The sequence below is a fragment of the Callithrix jacchus genome, chromosome 7, assembly GCF_049354715.1.
Source record: "Callithrix jacchus isolate 240 chromosome 7, calJac240_pri, whole genome shotgun sequence".
NCBI lineage: Eukaryota > Metazoa > Chordata > Mammalia > Primates > Cebidae > Callithrix > Callithrix jacchus.
The window spans coordinates 20146565-20171829 of NC_133508.1; the positions used below are offsets into that span (position 1 = coordinate 20146565).

Consider the following 25265-nt stretch of genomic DNA (forward strand, 5'->3'; position numbering starts at 1 on the left):
TTTCTTTTTAACGCTGAATATTCCATTTGGTGTATATACCACATTTTGTTTATCCATTCATTCATTGATGCACATGTGGATTGCTTCGACATTTTGCTATTGTATATAATGTTGCTGATAACGTGGGTTTACAAATATAGATCTTTAAGTCTCTGCTGTCAGATACTTTCCCAGAAGTGTAATTGCTGGATCACATAGTAATTCCATTTTTAAAAGTTTTCTATAGAACCTCCGTACTATTTTCTACAGTGATTGCACCATTCTCCAGTTTTTCCGCCTTCTCACCAACACTTATTTTGTTTTATAGTAGCCGTCTTAGTGGATGTGAAATAGATTTCATGTAATTTTGATGGTTCACTTTAGTGTTGATAGAAGCTATTGGGTCCTCTTGAGGAGTGACTAATTTTTTTCCTATACTTACCAGACCCCACAGATCAGACAGACAGGCCTTCTTTGTAGATTACAGTGTGAACAATGTTCAATAAAAATGCTTCCCACAGGGTCTATCCCAGGCTTTTCTGAATTCAAAGTCTGCAACATGGGTACCATACATCTGAGATTCACTGGCAACCGATGCTTTTCCTTGAATCCACTGGCTATTTACTCTCATAGTTATGTCTCTATCAGGGAACTAGGAGCATGATGAGGTCAAGAATATGTTTGCAAGATGCTAATTTCCTCAAAATTTTCAGATTATACTTGAAAACTACTTGTCTGTTGAATTTATATTTGTGATTTTTTTTAAAAAGTCACACTTTTAATTAATTAAAATTTAATTAAAAATTAAGTAAATAGCCACTATTATATTCATTGTTAATCATTGTTCTGAAAGATTAAGGCAATGTAAAAATAAAATTAAAAGAGAGAAGAAGCTGGGCATGGTGGCTCATGCCTGTAATCCCAGCACTCGGGTGGGCAAAGCAGGAGAATGACTTGAGCCCAGGGGTTCAAGACCAGCCTGGACAACATAGTAAGACCCTGTCTCTGCAAATAATAATAATAAATAAATAAATAAATAAAATTAACTGGTTGTGGTGATGCATTCCTGTAGTCCCAGCTACTTGGGAGACTGAGGCAAGAGAATCATTTGTGTGTGGGAGGTCAGAGGCTGCAGTGAGCCATAGTCACACCACTGCACTGCAGCCTGGGCAACAAATCAAGACCCTATCTCAAAAAATAATAATAAATAAATAAAAATAAAGGAGGATAAATATTAGCAAGGAATAAATAAAACCTATGCAATAATAAGACAATATAATTAAAATTAGTCAAACCATTCACAGCCCAGTACATTAGCTATACAAATTAGCTAAATATACAAAAAGGTTTTTTTTCTTTAACATATCTAGTGTGGTGTGTGTGTGTGTGTGTGTGTTTATATATATGTGTGTGTGTATGTATATATATATATATATATGTATACCATTTTGAATGTGTCGTGTCTTTCATTTTGTATTGTATGTATTTAATTTTAGTTTTGTATTCCCCTTTCCCACTCCATTTCCCTTTTATTACATAGGCAACCTTTCTAATGTATATTCTTTGGTTGTATACATTTTATAATATGTGTGCTATTATTTCGAGTGTGTCAAAATGTTCATTTTGTTTATTACATTTTCCACTTCGTTCTGTGTCTTAAAGAACCATCTGGGCTTTGATGTATATATTAAATCCATTGCTTCTCGCTGCTGCAAAACACTTCCTGGGCGTACTCATCACACTTTAGATGTCCTTTCTTCCACTGTCTGATTGCCAGCAAGTCTCAGAGTTTCCTTTTATGCTTGTCAAGCTACTAAGTTTCTCCTGTAAATTGTTTGTAAAGCTATCTTTCACATTTTTTCTGTCTTTCAACTGTTTTTGCATTGACTTTGGGGAGAGTTCTTTTTATATACTAGCTTTTAGTCTGTAGTTTATTTATATTTCTACTATTATTATGGTAAGGCTTATTGCTATTGTTTCATCTTTTTTCAAGTTTTACATTTTATTTTTGTTCTTATGAGGGTTTTTGTTTATAGCTTAAAACCCATTCTTATATTTATTTACCCTTATTAAATACTAAAAACTCTAGAAACAGATTCAAACGGTTGGAAAGAAAGAGATATTGATTAAATGGTTTGGAAAACATGGCTAGTTATTTGGGAAAAAAATTTATATTCACTTTAAACATATGAAATGGAACTTCCAAGTAGATCTATCTATTAATATACTTTTGCAGTTTGAAGTGGTTCTATATTTTTAGTGTTTCTTATTGCCTTTCTTCGCACAGCCCAAAAAGGAAAAACTGGCATAAAGTATGAAGACAAACACACTATAAAATTAAATATGCAATATGTTAGACACAAGGTCTATGTGCATACATCAATTCAAAATTGGGAGAAAGGTTAAATTATAAGAACAAAGTAATTTTTCAATATCTATAATTTTACCATTTTTGTATTAATGTCTATTTTTTACTATTATTAATGTGGTTAATAAAGTTTCATGTGTTTATTTCCTCTGATTATTGAGTTTAGAATCCATATAAATGCAAGAGAAAAATCCTTCAGCAGTGACAGTATGCATTGGGAGTGAGAGATTTTTCACTTTTATAATTAAAAAATAATTAAATCAGCATATTAAGTAAATAGGTGAAAATAGGTGAAGTAATGACATATGTGGAATAAAAATTTGGGAATTGACTACATAATCACTTTTTAAAAAGTTTCTCTGTTAGGAACACACACACACACACATACACACATGTGCATACACAGAGTGCTTTAATAGTATTTTATTTTTATTTTTATGACTTTTTCTCCTGTATTAAAATATTACATCTCCATGACAGGCTCCATGTATTTTTACCTTTTTGTCCCTGGCATCTAATACAATACCTGGCACTGTGTGAGCTTAGAAAGTTTGCTGAATAAAGGACTTAATGAATGGAGGATAAGGAAATTAATCTCCATTGCACATTTAGATGAATATTTTTGCTAATTATAGGGATAACATTTGATGTTATGAAACAATAGCTAATATATTAGAATGCTGTCCTGTAATACATCATCATTAGGTTGATCCATGGTTGGCTTGCAAAATAATTCACCCTCATTTTTTTCTTTTCTAACACATAAAATGACAGGGAATACATTATTTGTCTCTTTTTTCTTTCCACTAGAAGCCCAGTTGTAAGATTTAAGAAATGGTTCACATTTTTTTATTAGAGTGATCATATGCTCTTCTTTGATGGTATTTGTTGAAAATTATTTGAGGGTTTGGCATAGCTACTGAGTGGCTTTATAAACTGACAAGGCAGATAAAAGAAAAAATTAGTAAAGTGAATTAAGTCTGTAAATTAAGACAGGCTTTCATCAATATCCAGCCTCTAATGTTGCTAGGAATTTTTAATTTAACTAATCATCTCTTTGATTTCAAATCACTAAGACCGCACTGAGAGTCAAACCTAACCTTGAGAAGGACTTATCTTCTTTAGTCATCAAAAAGGTATGAAATTCCATTAATTAGGTGTGAATTTTCCATCCTTTTCAATACAGAAGTTACATGAGTCGGTGGATATAAGATTTGTTGTTTTGATAAGGATGTTAAAAGATCTATTTATAAACTGTTAGTTGCTTTTTGAAGTTGATTTTAGAATAACTGATGCATAGTTGTGCTTTCTGTAACCATGTAGAGGAAGAACCACTTGATCAAACATGTTCATCTACTTCAGCAGAACAAAGCATCACACAGATTTATTAAAATTAGTTCCCTGAATGTATGAAGTTATGAATGTCTAACTCCTTCATATCTCCTCTTCAGACATTCCTTTTTTTCTTTCTCTTTAGCGTTTATTCTTTAAATGATCTGTAAATTAGACATTTCATACCTGTATGCTATAAATCTATTGGAACATTTTGTTTCACTTCTGTATGTCATTTTCCTAAATCTTCTCCTGTAGTCTACTGTTTTCATTCCAAGTTTCAAAAACAATGTTTTTCTTGTGAATCATCATGCAAATGCTATGACCTAGGACCAAGGAATATTAACTGGGAATTAACCATATACATAATAGTGTGTGTATTATGTACTGGGAACTAGTTGGTTCCCAGAACAGAAAGGACCATACCTAGAATACCAAAGAACAGTGTATACAATCTAAGCCTTGTCTGGTGCTCATCTGGTTAATATGCTATTTTAATGAAGTCGCCATTTTTATTTGACCACTGGGATTATATGTCATTTTCTGTCATGTTACATTATACTGAGATTGTTCATATATTAGAATATTGTATTACTAGTTAACCAACCTCAGATATTCATGTTTACATAAGTTTTTTAGAGAATTGATTTTTTCCTTTTTAATTAAAAATTTTATGTAGAAACAATTAGAGTTGTTACTTTATAATGATTACATTATAACATAACTTATGATCATCAAAATATGATTATGTAATAATATAATTTTTTTGACATCTGACTGGTCTTAAAATTATCACTTTTCCTCCATACTTAATTCACTTCATAATTCCTTTGTTATATCCATCAGGAATAAGTGATTTCTCCAACATATTTTTCCTTTTCTGTTTTCCTGTGTCAGTGATTTAAGCTTTTCATGGGAAGGTGTAATTTGAAAAATTAAACAATGTGAATATAAGTTTGGATAGTAGGGACATCGAGAACTATAAACCCAAGGCTTCAGCAAACTGTTCAGATTCAATCAAATATCAAGAATTTTGTGTAAATGCAATTACAGGCAGATTTTACTGAGTAGAGCAATTTTTAATAATGATGTCCCTAAAAATTGCAAAATAAATATATTGCTAATTCTGCTAGTTTTTCTTTTAGGTAATACTTTAATAGATTAATATGCCTCTGTTTGGGAGATAAACTATGTCATAGTTATCAAAGACATGTTGAAGTCAAATAAAATATCAATAACAATCTCTAAAAAATTTTATTGAGAGAAGCAAGAATTGTAATTTGGGGCAAAACACAGACCAGGTATCTGAAGAACAAAGAGAGAGTTGGAGGTTTTATAAAAGAGAAATGTAAAAATTACTGTTTAGTACTATGCTTAGTACCTGGTTGATGAAATAATCTGTACATCAAACATCCATCACACATAACAAACCTGCACACGTACCCCTGAACCTAAAATAAAAGTTTTTTTGGGAAAAACAAAAGAAAACAAAATAAAAAAAGAGAAACATTCCATATTGTTGTAAAAGAAAGTTCATTGGCACTAGTTTTGCAACGCTGGCAAGCTCTGACTGGTGCATGATGGGTAAAACTAGTTTAGAGTCTCAGCAGATTGCTTCTGTATCTATCAGATATAACTAGTTTCAGGTTACAACTGGCAGTTTCAGCAGCCAGGTTTGCAGATAATTACATTATTGGAGCAGTGTTATGTACTCTGAGTGCTTTCCCCAACTCCCGACCACTTGACTGTTTCAGTTGGGTTTGACAAGAATGATGCAATTTGTGTGATTAGCTTTCACAGATCCAATAGTTTTTATTCCAGTTTTTATTGGTCAAATGCTTCTGAGCTAACTAACTGGGTTTTCCCTGACACTGTGGCATCTTTTTTCATGTTTAAACATGAAAAAACCTTTCTCTCATACAAAATTCTTTACTTTCAGACAGAGAAAGGACTATCAAAAGTATGGGAAGAAAGTAAGCAGAACTCTGGCAGTCGTTGGCAAAAGGCTGATATCCTCCTAGGAAAATTAAGGAATTTTGAAGTCATATTTCAAGGTATCAGAACAAGGGATCTAGGAGGAGGAGCTGCAATTGATGATATTGAATTTAAAAACTGCACAACTGGTAAGTTTCCAGAAAGCACTTCCATTTGGAAGCACATTTATAATCTAGACATTTTATCTTTGTGACACGTGTTTAAAATGCTTTACTGTTATGTGTTTTGTACACATACACAAATCAATTGAAAGGTATACTTTTATAATGTGAACTTAAAACTCTAAGTTAAAAGATAATACTTATTTTAGTCTGTTTGGGCTGCTATTACAAAATGCTGTAAGCTGGAAAGCATATAAACAACAGAAATTATTTTCCTGTGGTTCTGGAGGTTGGGAAGTCCAAGATAAGCTGGGTAGCATACAAACAACAGAATTTTTTTCCTTGTGATTCTGGAGGCTGGGAAGTCCAAGATCAAGACTGGCAGATTTGGTATTTGGTGAAGGCTCCTTTCCTGGTTCATAGATGGCACCTTCTTGCTGTGTGTTCACTTGGTAGAGTCCAAGTGGAATCCTTATAAATTGAGCTCCCTTGAGCCTATTTTATAAGGACACTAATCCCATTCATGAGGGCTCTACCCCCATGACCTAGTCATCTTCCTGAAGATCTCATCTCTGGATAATATCACCTTAGGATTTCAACATATGAATGAGGGAAGGAGAATAAGCAGTCAGACATTACCAATATATTCTTCATCCTTCAACTGCACAAGTAACTCCCTTCTTCCTTCCATACCATCCACTTTATAACATGGAGAATATTTTCCCTCTGAATGTGTTTTTCAACACAATTTTAAATATGAGCCTAATATTTATATTTATTTTATCGAATTTAAGCTAATTATGAATGAAACAGTAAAAATGGGTTAGAAATCTGGTATTTAGAACATCTATAAGAAATAAATTCCATCAGGCAAAATTCAAGTAGAAATTGAGTTGGCAACTGTGCTTAGGGGATTAAAGATGCTACTCCAACCTGTGAACAGTAACTTGAAAAAAAAAATGTACTGCCATTTATCATGTTTCTAAATGAGAAGTATAACTACACTTAGATTCTCTTTACAAAACTACCCAGAAAATGTCAAAAATAATTATAAATACATTTGTATAATTTCACAGTTTGCAAAGTTCTTTCAGAGGAATTATTCCATTTGGTTTCCAAAATAATCCTGTGTGAGATATGCTGCCAGTGAAAGATATGCCTTCTGTGGTTTTCCATACTGATTCACTTGGCAGCAAGTATCTGCAACTGAAAGAGCTAAACCTGACTGCTATTTAATTTTATTGTTGCTCTCATATTAAAATATCATTTCACTGAAGCAGTTCAAAAATGTGACTTTGGTTTTTTGTGGTGTTATAGCATCTGCTCTTTTTATGAGCAGGGCTGTTTCAAAAGATTCTGCTTAGAAATACATTCTTTAAAGTTTGATTTCTCTCTCTTCCAACCTATGTTTCCACAAAAGGTGGATTCAGCTGATGTTACATAAAATCAAAAATTATGTGTTTCACACCATGTAAGGAGCACATAGCTCCAAGTACCTATGTCATGCCCAGAAGACAGGATTTGGGCTTGAAGATGCTGGGGAGAGGGGTGTCTTGATGAAAGAAGATGAAGTTTTGCACATATAGTCGTGTAAAGGGAATCTTAGACATGAGAATATGCTTCTTAAACTCTCTCCTAGTAACTTTCCAAGTAATATGTTGAAATTCTATTATGGTTAGTAACAATCTAGAAGTAATTTTGGCAACTTGAAGAGGAAAAATTCTTCAAAACTTTCTCTAACGTTTTAGAAAGAAAGAAGCTTATATTCAATAGGAAATTCCTTTTCTCTCAAGGGAGGCAGAATGATTCCTAGATGGGTTGATTCAGGACACAAGGAAACTGAGAGTTATTATTCTAGCTTTGTCAGTTTTATGTAGAAGTTTGTGCTCTTTCTTTTCTTGTTTGTTATAGAGTTCTGTGAGAATTTACATGATTACAATTAATTTTGTTTAATTAAAGCTAACACTTGGCTTACTAAGTTATACTTTAATATCTTGTATTTAGTGATCAACTACTTTTAGGCCTACCTATTCTTCTTTCTACGTCATCAAGTAAAGAGGCATCATGTTGTCAGTTATAGTTGAATATGTTCAATTGCATATTTAATACATTTTTGGAAGAAAGTAGTCATTGGTGTTTAACAGCCTAGCCTGCTACAGTTAACAAGATTTTCAAATTGTTTTTTAGTTAAGATAGAAAACAAAAAAATTATGAGAAAGATTGAAATACTATGAATAGAATTAAACAACATTCTTTTTAATCATCTTAGTTTTTAGCTTTAGGACCAGTGAACTATCAGTACTGTGTAACATGGGTGATCAAAAGGAACTTAGAGTGTAAGATACACTAAGTTGCTTTCTGCAGTTACCACTTTAGAGGATGAGAATGATATTTAGCAAAACACCTCAAAGTCAGAAAGGTACTGTATTATAGTAGTTAAGAACAAGGAGCATGAGTCAAACTATGTGGGTGTAGCATCTGGCTGTGTCATCTGGCTCAGGTAAGTTCTTCATTTCACTTTGCCTCAGTTTCTGCACCAATAAAACTGAGAAGATGAAAATAGCATTTCCATCATATGTTTACATGAATATTAAGTGCTTTAATATATGTGAGGTTCTTTGAATAGTTTGGCACATAGCAAAATTAATGTTACATTTTATTATTAAACTTATCATTATTATTATAATTAAAATGCCATATTCTCAAATGGTGCTTTATTGCCCTGTATTAGGAAACCAACTTCAAATCCTAAACTACCAGGTCACCGCACAATTTACCATGAAATTATTGATGTTGTGCATTTGAGATAAATGACTTTAAAAATGACTAAATAGTTGTTTCGGTCACATTCTACTAATTACAAAACAACCCACATCCTGTATGCTACCATTTATATAAAATGTACAGAACAGGCAAATGTATGAAGACAGAGAGAAGGTGAGTGGTTACTTAGGTGTGAGGGAGTAGGGAGAGGGGAATGGCTGCTAATGATATGGGTTTCTTCATGGAGTGATCAGAATATTCTAAAGTTGTTTATAGTGGTCACTGCACAGCTTCACAAACATATTAGACCATTAAATGTTATGTGGCTAAACTTAATGGTATGTAAATTATAAATCAATAAAGCTTTTTAAATGAAAGAAATGACCAGCCTGGGTAACAGCAAAACTCCCATCTCTATAAAAATTTTAGGCTGGGCGCTGTGGCTCAGGCCCGCAATCCTGTACTGTAGGAGACCGAGGCAGGTGGATCAGTGGAGGCCACGAGTTCAAGACGAGCCTGGCCAAGATGATGAAACTCCATCTTCACTAAAAATAGAAAAATGAGCCGGGCATGGTAGAAAAATAAGCTGGGATTACAAGCTTGTAATCCCAGCTACTTGGGAGGCTGATACACAAGAATTGCTGGAACCAGAGAGGTAGAGGTTTGCAGTGAGCTGAGATCATGCCACTGCATTCCAGTTAGGGCGATGGAGCAAGACTCCTTCAAAAAACAAACAAACAAACAAACAAAATATATATAAAACATTAGCCAGGCATGCTGACTTGTGCCTGTAGTCCCAGCTACTCGGGAGCCTGAGGCATTAGAATCCCTGGAACTGTGGAGGTAGAGGTTTGCACCACTGCACTCCAGCCAGGACAACAGAGCAAGACTCCATCTAAAAAAAAAAAAATTAAACATTAGCCAGGCATGGTGGCTTGCACCTGTAGTTTCAGCTACTCTGGAGGCTGAAGCAGGAGGATCTCAAGAGGCTGAGCCCAGGAGTTGGAGGTTGCACTGAGCCATGATCATGTCACTGCACTCCAGCCTGGGTGAAAAGTCAGACCTTATCTCAAAGAAAAAAAAGAAAAGAAAAGAAAAATAATCAAGAATTCTGGAAAGATGGTGATAGTAGTGGCATAACAGCTTTTAGGTTTTTCCAAGCATTCACATAAAACAGTCAGATAACCTAATTAGCAAAGTCAGCAAGTCACTAAAATCATATGCAACAAAATTAAATGAAAATACATCCCTAAAGAATCCAAAATACAGACTAATAAGACAAACTGCAAACAGTGACAAGGCTTGTGTATTATTTATTTTTATAAGGGGAAAGGCAGGAGAATCATGGAAGAGCCAACAGATACTGACTGGAAAATGCAGCCCAGTTTGAGAATGGCAACTAACAGTGGACAGGTTTTCTGCACCTGAAGAATGAATGGGTCCAGGGTATCTCTGATGAGGTCTGGGGGCTGGAACAATTCAAACTTTCAAAATTGATCCAACAGGATTCCCTTCTGTGACAACAGCTCACATTCAAAAACCAAATAGTTAAAACACAAACAAGCCAATAAAAACACTGCCAGGAGTAGAATGAAATTGAATAGTCTAGGGACAGTTGAAGGCAAGAAAAGATCCACTTCAAAGTGTGGTAGAGAATTTTAGCCAGGAAATGTCAAAAAGCAATCATGGTATTTTTTATAGATTTACATGGATTGTATAGACTTATGTACTCTTTTCAGATTTTGACCCTAATCATACGGCTTTAATCATATCTTTTTAGAGTCTCAGGTTCCTTATCCACAAAACAACAGGATGATAATAATCTCTGCGATTTCTCTACAATTGTCTGATATAACTCTAGAATCTGCATATGTTTTTAAATTTCAGAATAATTGAGAGCAAATTTTAAATTGATTGTGTGTGGAAATGAGGCAAGGTAGATTATACACATGATATATATAATTATATGATATATGCATATAAATTATATATATAATGGTGTATACAAATATTCCTGGACTTATGATGGCATTATATATGGAAAAACCCATTGTAGGTTGAAAATGAATTCCATACCCAATAAACCCATTATAAAGTCAAAAAATTATAAGCCAAACCATTGTAAACAGGGATGCTCCTGGGTTTATGATGAGGTTATGTCCTGATAAACCCATTGTAAAGTTGAAGAATTATAAATCAAACCATTGTAAATCAGGGACTGTCTGTGTATGTGTGCACACACATACACACACACACGTTATATATACCATAATTTTATGGTACATATTTAGTAGTTATCTACTTTACCTGCAAATAAGAAAGCTATTTTAAGTTTCCTATTTCTTTCTTCCTTTCTATTCAAAAGCTTGCAACTCAATTTATTAGCTAATATTTAGAAAATAGCCAACATGAAGCTAGATATATTCTTTTTTTATTTCTTTGCATGCTGAATACATTATGGTGCTATCTTCAACTTACTATCAAATGTATTGTATTTTTTAAAAAAGAAAAATAAAGCGAAATAATGGGCATATTCTGTAATCTGTCCAAGAACACAATAAGAAGCATCTATCCTTTTTGGACGAGTTAATGAGGAAACAAGTAGCTTATCATAGAAAAATAAGTGAAAGATTATAAATTTGATGTGTCTCCTTTTTATTCAAGTTGGTTTAAAAAAGGTTTGTACAGAAATCTTATAAAATGCAGTAACCATTCCACTGAACAGAGAAGTAGGAAGATAATTCATATAGAAGAGAAAGGAATATCCTATCATTTGTAATTATAAAGTTCTAAATTTAAGTGACTTCTGAAATTTTAGAATATTATTTAAAGTACAATCATTTCTTAAGTATAGTAATTCACCTGATACTCAAAGAGCTTACTATTCATACTAAGTAGCATTTACGGCAGCTGTTAAGATCCAGATTAGCAATAAGACCACTAGGTGTTAGTACTAGCTCACCCATTTGCTACCTGCTCTGTGGTTTTAGGCACATGACATAATCTTCTTTTGCCTTATGTTTTTCATCTATAAAATAGTAATAATAATGCTTCTATCTCATAAAGTTCTTATGAGGATTAAATTTCTAACTGTATACAATGTACTTTGAAGAACACATGGGATATAGCAAGCGTCTGAATATTCATTGGCCAATAAGTATAAATGAACTACTGTGCAAGGCTTGTCATTATTTTAGGGACAACACTTTATATTACATTTAGAATCCTGTTCTGTTTCATTCCTTCATTTTCATATGTTCAGCAAATATCGATTTTGTAGTCGGCAGAAAGCTTTGTGCAATGCACTGCACACATCTATGGAGAGCTGGGCTAAAATGTATGCATTCCACAGTATTCAGTTTTGTGGATTTTTCTGTTTCCCTTTTCAGTGCCCCTTTCTTAATTTCTGTCATTTCTCTCCTTCCCTATTGTGTTCCCCCCATATTTTCTATTTTGAGGACCTCTCTGAGAACTGCTCAAAGACACTGGTAAACCGAGGACCTCAGAATAGAATAGAATAGAATCCTATAATGGTACAAGATGTTGCCTTTTCAACTGAATATGTAGAAAATCCAACTGAATGATGACTAGTTTTCAGTTCAAGGAAGAGGATAAGATCATTTAGGGAACAGAGAATGTTTCTAGAATCTTTAGACAGTAGCTAGTCAGTCTTTCCCTACATTCATACATAGCAAAACACTCACACCCCTAAATAATCTTAATTGTGAAAAGAAAAATATACCTTGTGGGTAAAATAAAAGAAGTTAGCACAGATGTCTTAGGTGTTGTCTTCACACATAATGAAAAAATACATTCTTTTATATTATAGCCACTTTCACGTCTTTCATTTTTTTCCTGTTAAAAACAAACCATATGTATGACTCCCTGAGTGTCCTTTAAACAGTGATTGATCTGGAGTGAAAAATAGTGGCATGATGATAATGATTTCAGTGCAGCATCACTTTGGATTCAAATTTAACTTGAGACATCACAAAACAGTGATTGTTCTATATAAAGTTTACAAGTAAGTAAATCTATAAAGAGAACTCCGTAGTTTGACTTCGGAACTTACCTTCTTCACTTAGTTTACATGAAAAGCTGTATTTCTGCTCACATTTGAGTGCTCTGAGCGTTGCATTCCTCTCACTCTCAGTCTTCTTTTAAAGCAAATGTTGTCAGAGGAGGAAAAGAAGAAAAAGATGACAATGAGTAGAAAAGTAATGCACATCTCACTCTAATAAAATAATTGAGTGAATTTTATTTTTAACAGTGAATGGCTAGATAATTTGTAGCACTATATAATGTAAGGGTGCATAAATGATAAATGAATGGATGTAAGGATGGATGGATGGCCAGACAGATGGTTTAATAGTGACCAAGCATTCAAATCTTGTTATATGTGTAAAAATTCAGAATAGAGCCAATTCCTGTCTTTATTGAGTTATATTCTGGTAGCAAATACAGATAATAAGCAAAGTAATATGTAATATATTATGTAGTAGTGGTAAGTGCTATGAATAGTAAAGGGAAAAGGTGATAGAGAATTATTTTCCTGATTAAAGTGGGCAGAAACTGTCTGATTGGAGGTTTTAGTTGTACAACAGCTTAAGTGAAATGAGGAGTCAACCGTGCAGACATCTCTGGGAAGAGAAATCCAGGCTTAGTGACCCATGAGGCAGATTTGCTAGTAGAGCCCGTTGCTGGAGTGGAAGTGAAGAAGGGTAGAGACACAATGATGGTCCTCATTGTGCAGAGCTTTGTCATCAGGAATACCTGCTCACAGCATAGGGGTTCAGCAAGCCAAGTCTGGAGTCAGACTTCCCTGGTTCAAATCCTGGCTTTGTCACTTACTTGCTGTGTGATCTTGAATAAGTGCTTAGCAACTCAGTGTCTCAGTTTCTTTATGGCAACAAAAATAGAGGCTGCTGGCCAGGCTTGGTGACTCATGCTTCTAATCCCAGCACTTTGGGAGGCCAAAGTGAGTGGCTCACTTGAGATCAGGAGTTCGAGACCAGCCTGGCCAGCATGATGAAACCCCATCTCTAATAAAAATACAAAAATTAGCTGGGAGTTTTGGCACACACTTGTAATCCCAACTACTTAGAAGGCTGAGGCAGGATAATTGCTTGAACCCAGGAGGCAGAGGTTGCAGTGAGCCAAGACTGAGCCACCACACTCCAGCCTGGGTGACAGAGTGAGACTCGCATCTCAAAAAAAAAAAAAAAAAGAACCTGCTTTATATTAATAGGATGATAGTGAGAATTTAAAAGTTACTATATGCCGAGTGGTTTATACAATAACTCTTCATGGTAACTACCCAAGCAATGTTTAATATGATAACCATGATCATCAACATCATCATATTTAATTGACTCCTTGAGACTCTGAAAAGTTCAAATACCTAGACGTTACACCAATTATCAGCTGAGTTTATTTCCTTATTAATGCTTAATGGCATGGAATTATAACCATAATTAGCCATAACATCATAGAATATTACTAAAATAATGATAAAGAACTTGGGGGTAAAAGTCACTTAGCATCCGGCATAACTGTCAAGCTGGTTCACTGTGCATGGGTTACCAACTTGCCTGAGCCTGGTGAGACAGAATCCTCATACACTTCTTACATAGAGCGGGCTTATTACCTATAGATAGGCAGAAAGGGACAACAGAAAATTAGGGTTCATGGTTGAGCTGGTCCCCAGGGCTCAGGAAAGCTGCTCAGGGTGGATGGAGTCTCATCTGTGCAAAACCTTGTTGCACCATAGCTGATGATCTGGCAAAGCCTGCCCTTACCCTTGGTTTTATACCTCAGGTGAAAGCATGAAAGGATGTTGTGTTTCTAAAAGGAATTGGGACTGAGATCAGGCTGTTCTAGAACGTTGCTTCTTATCTCAAGATGTTGCATTCCCAGCACATTCTGCATTTATTCTTGAGAACTGCGAGCAAGAAACTAGGGGGAACTGGGTTGGTTCAAGGGCACAGGGAGAAATGTTCGACAATATCTAGTTTGCCAATGGTTTCAAATATTCTTGAAAGAAAACAAGTGATATCAGACATATCATTAATGTTTCTAATAGTAGAATGTTTTAGAAATACTAGTTTAAGTATTTTAAAACTTTTAAGTGATGTTTAAACATTTTAAAATATTCAAATAATCCTTATAGTTACAGGTTTGTTTTATTTTGGATTCAAAAAAGTTTTCAGTAAGGAAAGGGAGGAAAAAGTATATGACCCTTAGCTACATATGTTATTTATTTTTTTGTTTTTGAGACGGAGTTTCGCTCTTGTTTACCCAGGCTGGAGTGCAGTGGCGCGATCTTGGCTCACTGCAACCTCTGCCTCCTGGGTTCAGGCAATTCTCCTGCCTCAGCCTCCTTACAAATATTATTTAACTTGAACCAGACCCAGGTCATAGCAGCTTCTTTCTTGACCTGATTATATATGACTATTTTTATTCTAGGTTTCTTTATACACTGCAATGAACCTTTTGTACCTAGAACTAAAATTTTCTGCCAAATATTGATATTATTTGTTAAATGTACTCTTTATATAAGTATCAACTTATATATTTTAACCTGCAGTTTAAATGAGACTCTACTTACTGGCTGGATGAAGTGTCCAATGTTTCTCAAATGACAAAATCATCTTATCTGAAGTAACTACATCACTGCAAATATCGATTAACATAAAGTGTCAAATCATATAAAAAGTGTGTTATAATTACTTTATCTCCTGACTATATATCCTCTTCCAAATTATAGATATAATAAGGTGTCCATCTATATATGCATATTTTACTAAATATATTTTATATATGGATGCAAAGATTAATTTTGACTCTTCAGTGAAAGGTAACTGATTTTTATTGACTGAAGAATTTTGATTCTTTATCGAAAGATAAGAATGGTGATATCATCGTCATTGATTTATAAACAGATGCTCTCTTTTTAAAAATATATCACCACATGTGGTAGAGATGTTTACTGTTTGAATATTATTAGTTTTTTCCCCCGTGTCTCCCTTTTAGTTAAATGGGTCCATGTCAACCAGAACTGGCTAGTGTGCTGTGAGAAAGTAGCATGTGTCACTTTCAGCTGAAGTCTTTAAAATGTAGTGTGCAATTTTCATCATTAGAGATTTATTTCATTTTGGATTCAAAAGTAAATCTCACCAGGTCTCCCTTGCATGTTAGAAGGGGCCTTATCTCAGATAGTATATCTATATCTGCCTCATCTTCCAGATTATGTAGAGGAGAATTTCTTAGCCAGCTTGTTTTAGATATATATAGTTGAGTTACACACGTGCACGCACACACACACACAAACACACACACAGATGTTAATATATATTATATATATATGTAGCCTTTTTTGAGATGAAAGTGTTATTTTAAAAGTATACTATCTAGCCTATCCTAACACACAGTGCAATCTGCTACCTAATACACAATGCAATATTACATAGAGACATTATTTGACAGTTTTCCAGCATTGCAACCTTGGAAGCAAATACATTTGCTGTGTTTAAGATCACAGTCTGAGGATCGTGGTTGCTTGACTAATAAGGAAAAAGAAATCACAGCCAAGCTATCAATGCTTTGCAGGTTTATTCATACTGAAGATGTGAGCGAGAAGTACACTTACCTTCAGATTCTAACAGTCTAAAGGTGTTAACAAAGAGCCTCCAGCATTCATGGGTTGAGCCTTTTGAGGAAGTACCCTCAGCGAATAAAGTTGACACTAAACCAAATTCTGAACTAAGAGGCAGAGATAGTCTTTGTCACATCAGCTCTCTACTTCCAGTCATTGCCAGTTATAAATCTAACTTTCTTTAGTTGCTTGAATTGATTTGAGACAGGCTTCAGAAGAGAGGCTTCATTGCCGTGGTTAGCTAACTGTACTGTTCTTCATTACGCCTTAGAGCCGAATTATTTGTGCCTTGTAAAATCAGGGACTAGTTCTTTTTTTCTGGTCCAAAGCCATTCTTTAAATGCAAGAACTGTGTGATTGAGTTTATTATACTTTCAATCGGCGATTTTAAATTTAAAAAATCAAAGCCATGGATGAATATAATTACTTCAACATTGTATTCAAGTAAACCATTTCTTATATACCTAGAGAGCATCAAATACTGTATTATCTCTCAATAAAATTAAGAAAATTAGCATTTGAATGTTAAAAAGGTCTATATTTAAGGATATAATTTAAATCATATTATCAGAAATATTACCATTAATGATTATGCTTAATTATAATCCAAGCACAATGATATAACTTGGTTCATTAACAATATATTTGAGCAGACATTTTAGTAAGGCTTAAATAGCCCTCGAAATATCCCTGGGTTCAAATAGAGGCAACAGTAAATCTGAATGTTAACATTATCCTCAGTTCATGTAATTCCTAATTAGAATTTGTTTCAATTACAATGAACATTTTCATATTTAGGATCTAGGTCAGTAAGACCATTGCTTAGAGTTTTTGTGAAAATATGGTGTTTTAATTTTTACTGAACTATATTTTACTTATTTTCACTCAAAATGAATATTGATGTTTATCAATAAGACTTCGACTTTATACTCATATATATTATTTCCACTACATAATTGAAGTATATGTTATTTAGTCCTGAAACATCAGTATGAATATATACTAGTATAGAAGATGTATAAGCTACAGTTGAACTTGAGTAGATGTGACACACATGAAAATTATATCTAGTTGAACCAAACATTAAAAAACACTTTACAATAAATTCTATAGATATTTAAACATGCTTGAATATTAAGCCAGGACTAGGAACCAATTTTCTTGTCCATTACACTTCATGGAACACTTACACAAATGATCATACACACTCACACACACACAGATTTTTTTTTGCTATAACATAATCTATGAGTTTTTGAAAAACCCCATGTTTTGAATAATATGAAAAGAAGAAAGCTTTTGGAAAAACAGGTTGGAACAAGCCACTATAATCATAGGTAACTTAGTTATCCAGCACGAATATAAACACTAGTAATCATATTCAAACTACTGGTGCAGTTTAAAGTATCTTGAATTCCTAATAAATAGAGGAACTTTTGAGTCAATACATGACTCTACCTAAAACAGTGGGGTGGATGGGAAGCAAGGACCCTTGATGTAAAAGTGGTATAAAAATGTTTAAGGCTGTTGAATTTTGAAGGCAAGAGCAAATTACCCAAAGACCAGGGGAACTAGGCAATAAAGAAGCACTTTCAAAAGAGAGCATGTGGATAATCCTTCTGAAAATGTTGGTTGAAGCACAACCTGCTTGGTCCTGGAATTCCTCTGACTTGCTGAGTTCAGCTGTGCAAGTGCCCTTTGGTTTCATTTGCTGTACCTTGATGCTACAAGAATTATTGTAATGGTCAAAATCATGTACCAATCGCTACAACTTCTGCGTTATACTAACCTAATTCCTCCACTGATCAGTTGCCTGCATGCCTCCTTGTTTAATTGTTTTACAGAAACATGCATTGAATAAGTGACAGTCAAGACAATGGAAGGAAATGGATAGATCTTGAACAATCGATGGGTGCCAAGGTCATACTAGACCCAGCATATACACAATCTCATTTAAGCAGGGAATAGCGATGTTTAATATGGAATGGATTATTGAAGGATTTGAGCCAAATGACTCACACAATTTGTCTGGAAAGTTGCCTTGGAGGAGTTGGGAAATGAAGAGTGAGTTTTAAAATGTTGATTAAAAGGTCAGGAAGGAGCTCAGAAAAAGAAACAAAGTGTGTTTTGGACTTCTTTCCACTAGCTTACATTTTGGTCTTTTAGTCTTTGTACATTCTAATTTCTGAGAAAACTCTATGTTAATTAGATTTTCTCTAAATGGCAACAATATCAAACATATAGGGAGTACATTTAAAGGTAAAATGAATCACATAAATCAAGAATACAATGCAAGTTCAGGAAGATATAAAAATCAAAGATTAAAAAGTGAGATGGGGTAGGGGCAGTGGCTCACACCTGTAGTCCTACATTGTAGGAGGCTGAGGCAGGACGTTCATTTGAGCCCAGGAGTTCGTGTCTGCCTGGGCAACATAGTGAGACCCCATCTCTACAAACAAAATTTAAAAATTGGCTGGTGTGGTGGCATACAATTGTGGTCCCAGCTACTTAGAAGGCTGAGGCAAGCTGGGAAGTTGAGGCTGCAGTGAATCATGATCTCACCACTGTACTCCAACCTGGGTGACAGAAACTGTGTCTTTCAGCCCATCTGTTTAGTTTCCCTTTCTGCGGAATGCTCTTCCTCTGCTTTTACCATACATATACAGAAAACATGACTCCAGGGACTACAAGAGCCTGCACACATTGTTGCAGGCATCCTTTAGTTTTATTCATAAATTCTCTGATTGATTTACACTGGGTCAAATGGCCAATCTCAGACTAGTTACTGTAGTCAGATGACAGGATACATTAGACAAACATGCCTACTAGAATTCCATGTTGGTGATCTTATTGATGAAAGAGTGTCACCAGAATAGGGCAGCTGGATATACAAATTATATTCACCATGTCTTATTTTCTGTATTCTGATGCTTCCTAGCAATAGTAGAGCACTTCTGGTTGAGTACACTTTTCAGCTGCAAAGCAACCATCCAGAGCCCATATCTCCACCTACTTCCTTTATGAAGCTCTCACACGCAAAGCCACTATCCACCTGCCCCAATCATCCTAGGGTTAAGTACCAGACACCAGGAATAGCCACCATGCCTTAGAGTTTACTGAAATTATTCAAACTAGCCAATTGTAAATCAGCTTCTCATAGAAACTACAATCAGGGCTCTTGTTCACAATTTCACATCTCCTTCTGCGTCCATATCAATCTGAGTGTTTCCCTGTGCAGCTCCCTGCAGTGAGGTGTTCTCCCTTCACTAAGGATCTGTGAGTATGAAAACCTATCTTTTCCATGGCAGTCATTTCCCTGTCTGTCAGCCTTGCCATGCCTAGATATTACTAAAACCTAAATGAAAACACAAATCCACTATAAGCTCATTGAAAATCTATTCTTAGAGCATGATATTATGCACTCAATAAATATTAATACAGTACCTCCTACAAGCAAGCAAAGAAGAATATTACACAGTTAAGTTGATTATTCTAATGGATGGCTAGTCCAATAGTGAGGATAAAAAGTAATGAACTATACTAGAATAGCACAGTGAGAGTGGAGAAGGGGAGAGGGCTGCCTAAAATATTGTGAGAGGAATGATAATTCAAAAGGCTGCTTTAGCTCTGGTTATTAGAGATTCCTTCTGGCTGGCAAGAAAAATAAGGCAGAGAAAGAGGCAAAGGACACATACTAGGTGTATTTTAAAATTGTTTTCTTGAAGCTTTTGTATATTGATTCTACTTATAATGAATTAACCAAAATTAAGTTGCATGGTTAATCATAAGGAAGTCTAGGAAATGTGTCTATTCAAAACTAAGTTGTATTACTAGGGAAGAGGAAGAGAATGTGTATTTGTATAGAGGACCAATAGCCTACCACAGGTTCTTATAAGGTCATTTATTTTTTTATTTCTTTTATTTTTAAATTTAATTTTAATTTGTTATTTTCATAGGTTTGTGGGGAATAGGTTGTATTTGGTTACATGAGTATATTCTTTCGTGGTGATTTGAGATACTTTGGTGCACCCATCATCTGAGCAGCATACACTGAACCCAATTTGTAGTATTCATTCCTTATCCCTTCCCACCCTTTCCCCGGGGTCCTCAAAGTCCATCGTTTCTTTCTTATGCCTTTGCATCCTCATAGCTTAGCTCCCACTTATGAGTAAGAACATAGGATGTTTGGTTTTCCATTCCTGTTAGTTTACTTAGGATAACAGTCTCCGGTTCCAACCAGGTTTCTGTGAATGCTATTAATTCACTCCTTTTTGTGGTGTACACACACACACACACACACACCCACCACAATTTCTTTATCTGCTCATTGACTAGTATACATCTGGGCTGGTTACCTATTTTTGCCATTGTGAATTGTGCTGCTATAAACATTTGTGTGCAAGAATCTTTTTCATATAATTACTTCCTTTCCTCTGGGTAGATAGCCAGTACTGCGATTGCTGGATCAAATGGTAGTTCTACTCTTAGTTCTTTAAGGACTTATTCACACTGTTATCCATAGGGGTTGTTCTAATTTACATTCCCAGCAGTAGTGTAAAAGTGTTCCCTTTGCACTGCATCCATACCAACATCTATCGTTTTTTGATTATGACTGTTCTTTCAGAAGTAAGGTGGTATCACATTGTAGTTTTGATTTGCATTTCCCTGATCATTAGTGATGTTGAGCATTTTTTCATGTTTGTTGACCATTTGTGTATCTTCTTTTGAAAATTGTCTATTGTTGTCCTCAGCCTACGTTTTGATGGGATTATTTTTTTTCTTGCTAATTTGTTCAAGTTCATTGTAGATTCTGGATATTAGTCCTTTGTCAGATGTATAAATTGTGAAGATTTATTTCCCACTCTGCAGGTTGTCCGCTTACCCTGCTCACTGTTCTTTTTGCTGTGTAGAAGCTCTTTAATTAAGTCCTACCTATTTATCTTTTTGTTGAATTTGCTTTTGGGTTCCTGGTCATGAAGTCTTTTCCTAAGCCAATGTAGAGAAGGGTTTTTCCAAAGTTATCTCCTAGAATTTTTATAGTTTCAGGTCTTAGATTTAAGTCCTTGGTCCATCTTGAGTTGATTTTTGTGTAAGATGAGAGATGAGGATTCAGTTGCATTATCTGACATGTGGCTAGCCAATTATCCCAGCACCATATTTTGAATAGGGTGTCCTTTCCCTTCTTTATGTTTTTGCTTGTTTTGCCAAAGATAAGTTGGTTGTATTTGGTTTAATTTTTTGGTTCTCTATTTTGTCCCATTGGTCTGTGGTCTTATTTTTATACCGGTATGCTATTTTGGTGACTGTGGCCTTACAGTACAGTTTGAAGTCAAGTGATGTGATGCCTCCAGATTTGATTTTTACTCATTCTTGCTTTGGCTATGTGGGCTCTTTTTTGTTCCATATGAATTTTAGAATGGCTTTTTTTTCCCTAGTTCTGTAAAGAATGGGTGGTATTTTCATGGGAATTACATTGATTTTTTTTGAGCTGTTGTAAAAGGAGTTGAGTTCTTGATTTGATTCTCAGCTTGGTCACTGTTGTATAGCAGAGCTGCTGAATTGTACATTAATTTTGTATCCTGAAATTTTGCTGAATTCATTTATCTGTCCTAGGAGGTTTTTGGAGGAGTCTTCGGGGTTTTCTAGGTATATGATCATATGGTCAGCAGACAGTGACAGTGTGACTTCCTCCTTACCAATTTGAGTGCCCTTTATTTCTTTCTCTTCTCTGATTGCTCTGGCTGGGACTTCCAGTACTATATTGAATAGAAGTGGTGAGGGTAGGCATCCATGTCTTGTTCCAGTTCTCAGAGGGAATGATTTCAATGTTACCCCATTCAGTATTTTGTTGGCTGTGGGCTTGTCATAGATTGCTTTTTATAAGGTAATTTCTTAGCTTAAAAATATATAAAACTATGACTTTAATATATATTGTCAATTGAGAATTTGTATCACATGTAAATTTGCACCTAACCCAGTGTTCTTAGTGCTCTTTCTTCAGACACTCTCTGTTGAGGTTGCTTGCTGTTTGATTCTCTGGAGTCTTTTGAAAAAATGTTTTTGAGACAGTCTTACTCTGTCACCCAAGTAGTAGTAGCAAGATCATAGCTTACTGCCACCTAAACTTCACAGGCTAGAGCAATCCTCCCACCTCAGCCTCCCGAGTACCCTTGACCACAGGCACATGTATCACCACACCCAGCTAATTATTTTGTATTTTTGGTATAGACAGGGTTTTGCCATGTTGCCTAAAATGATCTCAAACTCTTGAACTCAAGCAATCCACTTGATTTAGCCTCCCAAAGTGCTGCAATTACTGAGCCACCACGCCTGGCCTCTCCAGAGTCTGTAGATGTCTTTTCCTGTCTCTTTAAGTCAAAAACTTAAATCTTTCTTATAATCCCACCACTCCCATCAAGATTCCTTTTCTTTTTAAATTTAGGTTAAATAGTTTGTCAATTTCTTTAAATGCTTATCAAACTTTTTATAAAGAAATCTCAATTTTTTAAGCAGAAAATTCTAATCAGTAGATGAGATTGTAGTTTATTTTAATTTACATCTATGATTAATAATGACATTGAATCTTTTTTAAAAAATTCATGTGCTAATTATTGGACATTTATTTTTCTTCTTTTGAGAATCCCCCACTTGTTTTCTTGCCAAGAATTTCTGTTGAGCTGCTGGCTTTCTTGTGTTAATTCAGAAGTGGTCTGTCTTCATTAACTATATTAACTTTTTTTAAAAAAATAGGATATAATATAAATGTCATGCTGTTCATTGTCTTCACATGTTGTTTCTAGTACATTTTTTTTCCAATTTGTTTAATTTAGTCAAGGTTTTTTTTTATTGTTTTTGCTTTTGTCATAACTTAAGAACCCCCCCAAAATTAAATAAATATTATTCATGTGTTTCTATATTTTCTATCTTTATATTTTAGTGCTTATGTTAGTTTGCAAGGGCTGTCATAATAAAATACCACAGACTGCGCGTTTTGAACAGGAGAAGTTAATTTTCTCACAATTCTGAAGGCTGGAAGTCCAAGATCAAGGTGTTGGCAGGCTTGGTTTCTTCTGAGGCCTCTCTCCATGGCTCAAAGATGGTTGTCTTCTACTTGTGTTATTACAAGTTCTTTCCTCTGTGCATGTACAGGTTGAGTATTCCTTATTGGAAATCCTTGGCACCAGAAGGGTCTCAATTTTTTTATTTTTTCAGAGTTTGGAATATTTGTATAAACATGATGTATCCTGGGAATGGGGCCCAGATCCAAACATAAAATTCACTTATGTTTCATATATACATATACACATAGCCTAAAGTTAATTTTATTCAATATTTTAAATAATACATATGACCAATCACATGAGACCAAGTGTGGAATTTTTCACTGACGTCATAACTCCATGCTGAAAACATTTTGAATTTTGAAGCATTTCAAATTTTGGATTTTCAGATCAGGATGTTTAACATGGACGTGCCTGGCATCTGTCTCTCACTTTTTAAGGACACAAATCACATTGGATTACTGTTCCACCCTTAGGGCTTCAGTTCAATTTAAGGACCTTTTTTACAGCTCTATCTCCAAATATAGTAACATGGATTTCAGCTTACCCATTTTATCTCATTTAATCTTAATTATCTCTTTAAAGGCCTTATTTCCAATATGACTCCATTTGAGATACCAAGGGTTGGGACTTCTACTTAGGAATTTTAGGGGAGAGGATGTAATTCACCCCATAGTCTATAGTCCTCATATGTAAATGCCCTTGAACCTTACCTTACTCCCAAGTTACCTACCCAAATAATGTGCCATAAGGTTTTTTTTTTATCTTATGGCACTTTTGGTCCAATAAAGTTTCTTTCCCTTTACAAAATGCTGGTGCATATTATTTTCCTAGTTGCATAATCTGCATACTTTTTTAAATTAAAAAAATGTTCTTGAGATGGAGTCTTATTATCTTGCCCAGGCTGGAGTGCGTGGCACAATCTGAGCTCACTGCTACCTCCACCTCCAGGGTTCAAGTAATTCTCTTGCCTCAGCCTCCCAAGCAGCTGGGATTACAGGCATGCACCAGCATGCCCAGCTAATTTTTGTATTTTTGGTAGACACTCGGTTTCTCCATGTTGGCCAGGCTGGTCTCAGACTCCTGACCTCAAGTGATTAACCTGCCTTGGCGTCAGAGTGCTAGGATTACATATGTGAGCCACCATGCGTGGCCTACATACTTAAAAAAAAAACCAAAAACTCTTGTGCTTTGCACTAAGGGAACATCCTTATTCATTACAGTTGTTTATTTCTTATGGTTAATTAGAATTCCCTTAATTGTCCCACTCTGGTGGAAACTAAAATGTGGAATTAGGTGATTATCCTGATTATCACAGACTCACAGGAATTCATTTGGCTGTGTGATGCTTTCATTTTCTTAATTGCTTTGAATGTAAGCATAGTCCAAAGTATCAAAAGGTTCTTTTAGTGTGTACTAAGATTAAATGTGTTCGTTGAATTAATTTTAAAAAGAAAACAAGAAATGAGTATATTTAGAAATTAATAATTTTATCACTCATTAATGTTTTACTCTTGTTTACAAATTTTTAGATCTTCTTTAGCGTAGGCTTTTTTTTCTTAGATATGTTTTCGTGAGTTGAATCACTGATTGAAAGTTGTCTTGGTATATATTAAATATCATAAACCCATAAACACATGGAAATGAAGGTGAGTGGAATACAGCTTTCTTTGGGCAATAGATGGAATTCTCCAATAAGCTAGGAAATACCTGAAAGAGACTGTAAGAACACAGCCTCTGTCAGGTTAGCTGGAGGCCCTAAACCACCATAGCCTCGGTGTTTATATAATCTGAAGTATTCTGTATCTCCAGTCTTTACAAGATCCCAGAAAACCCATTTCCAGAAAGATACTCCTTGTTTAATTTTGTGCCCTTTGTTCTCATTGGTTCTGATCCTAATGTTACCCACAAACCACCATGACAAATGTATTTCTATGAAGAGGCAAAACTTTGTTTTCATTTTTCTTTTTCTCTCTCTCCTCTTTCTCTCCTCTTTCTTTTGTTTAAAAAAC

The 25265-nt window shown here is 34.8% G+C and overlaps 1 protein-coding gene across 3 annotated transcripts in view; it reads left to right on the plus strand.

The window, feature by feature from the left end:
• MALRD1 (MAM and LDL receptor class A domain containing 1) overlaps positions 1 to 25265 on the plus strand; it is a 619714-nt gene that overhangs the window by 353892 nt on the left and 240557 nt on the right. For all 3 annotated transcript variants that reach the window (XR_013520422.1, XM_078332925.1, XM_078332926.1), the window contains one exon: positions 5619 to 5802. Coding sequence is in view for 2 of the 3 variants with exons in the window: in XM_078332925.1 (XP_078189051.1) it covers positions 5619 to 5802 (184 nt within the window). In the remaining variant the exon portion in view is untranslated. The remainder of the gene's footprint in view (positions 1 to 5618; positions 5803 to 25265) is intronic.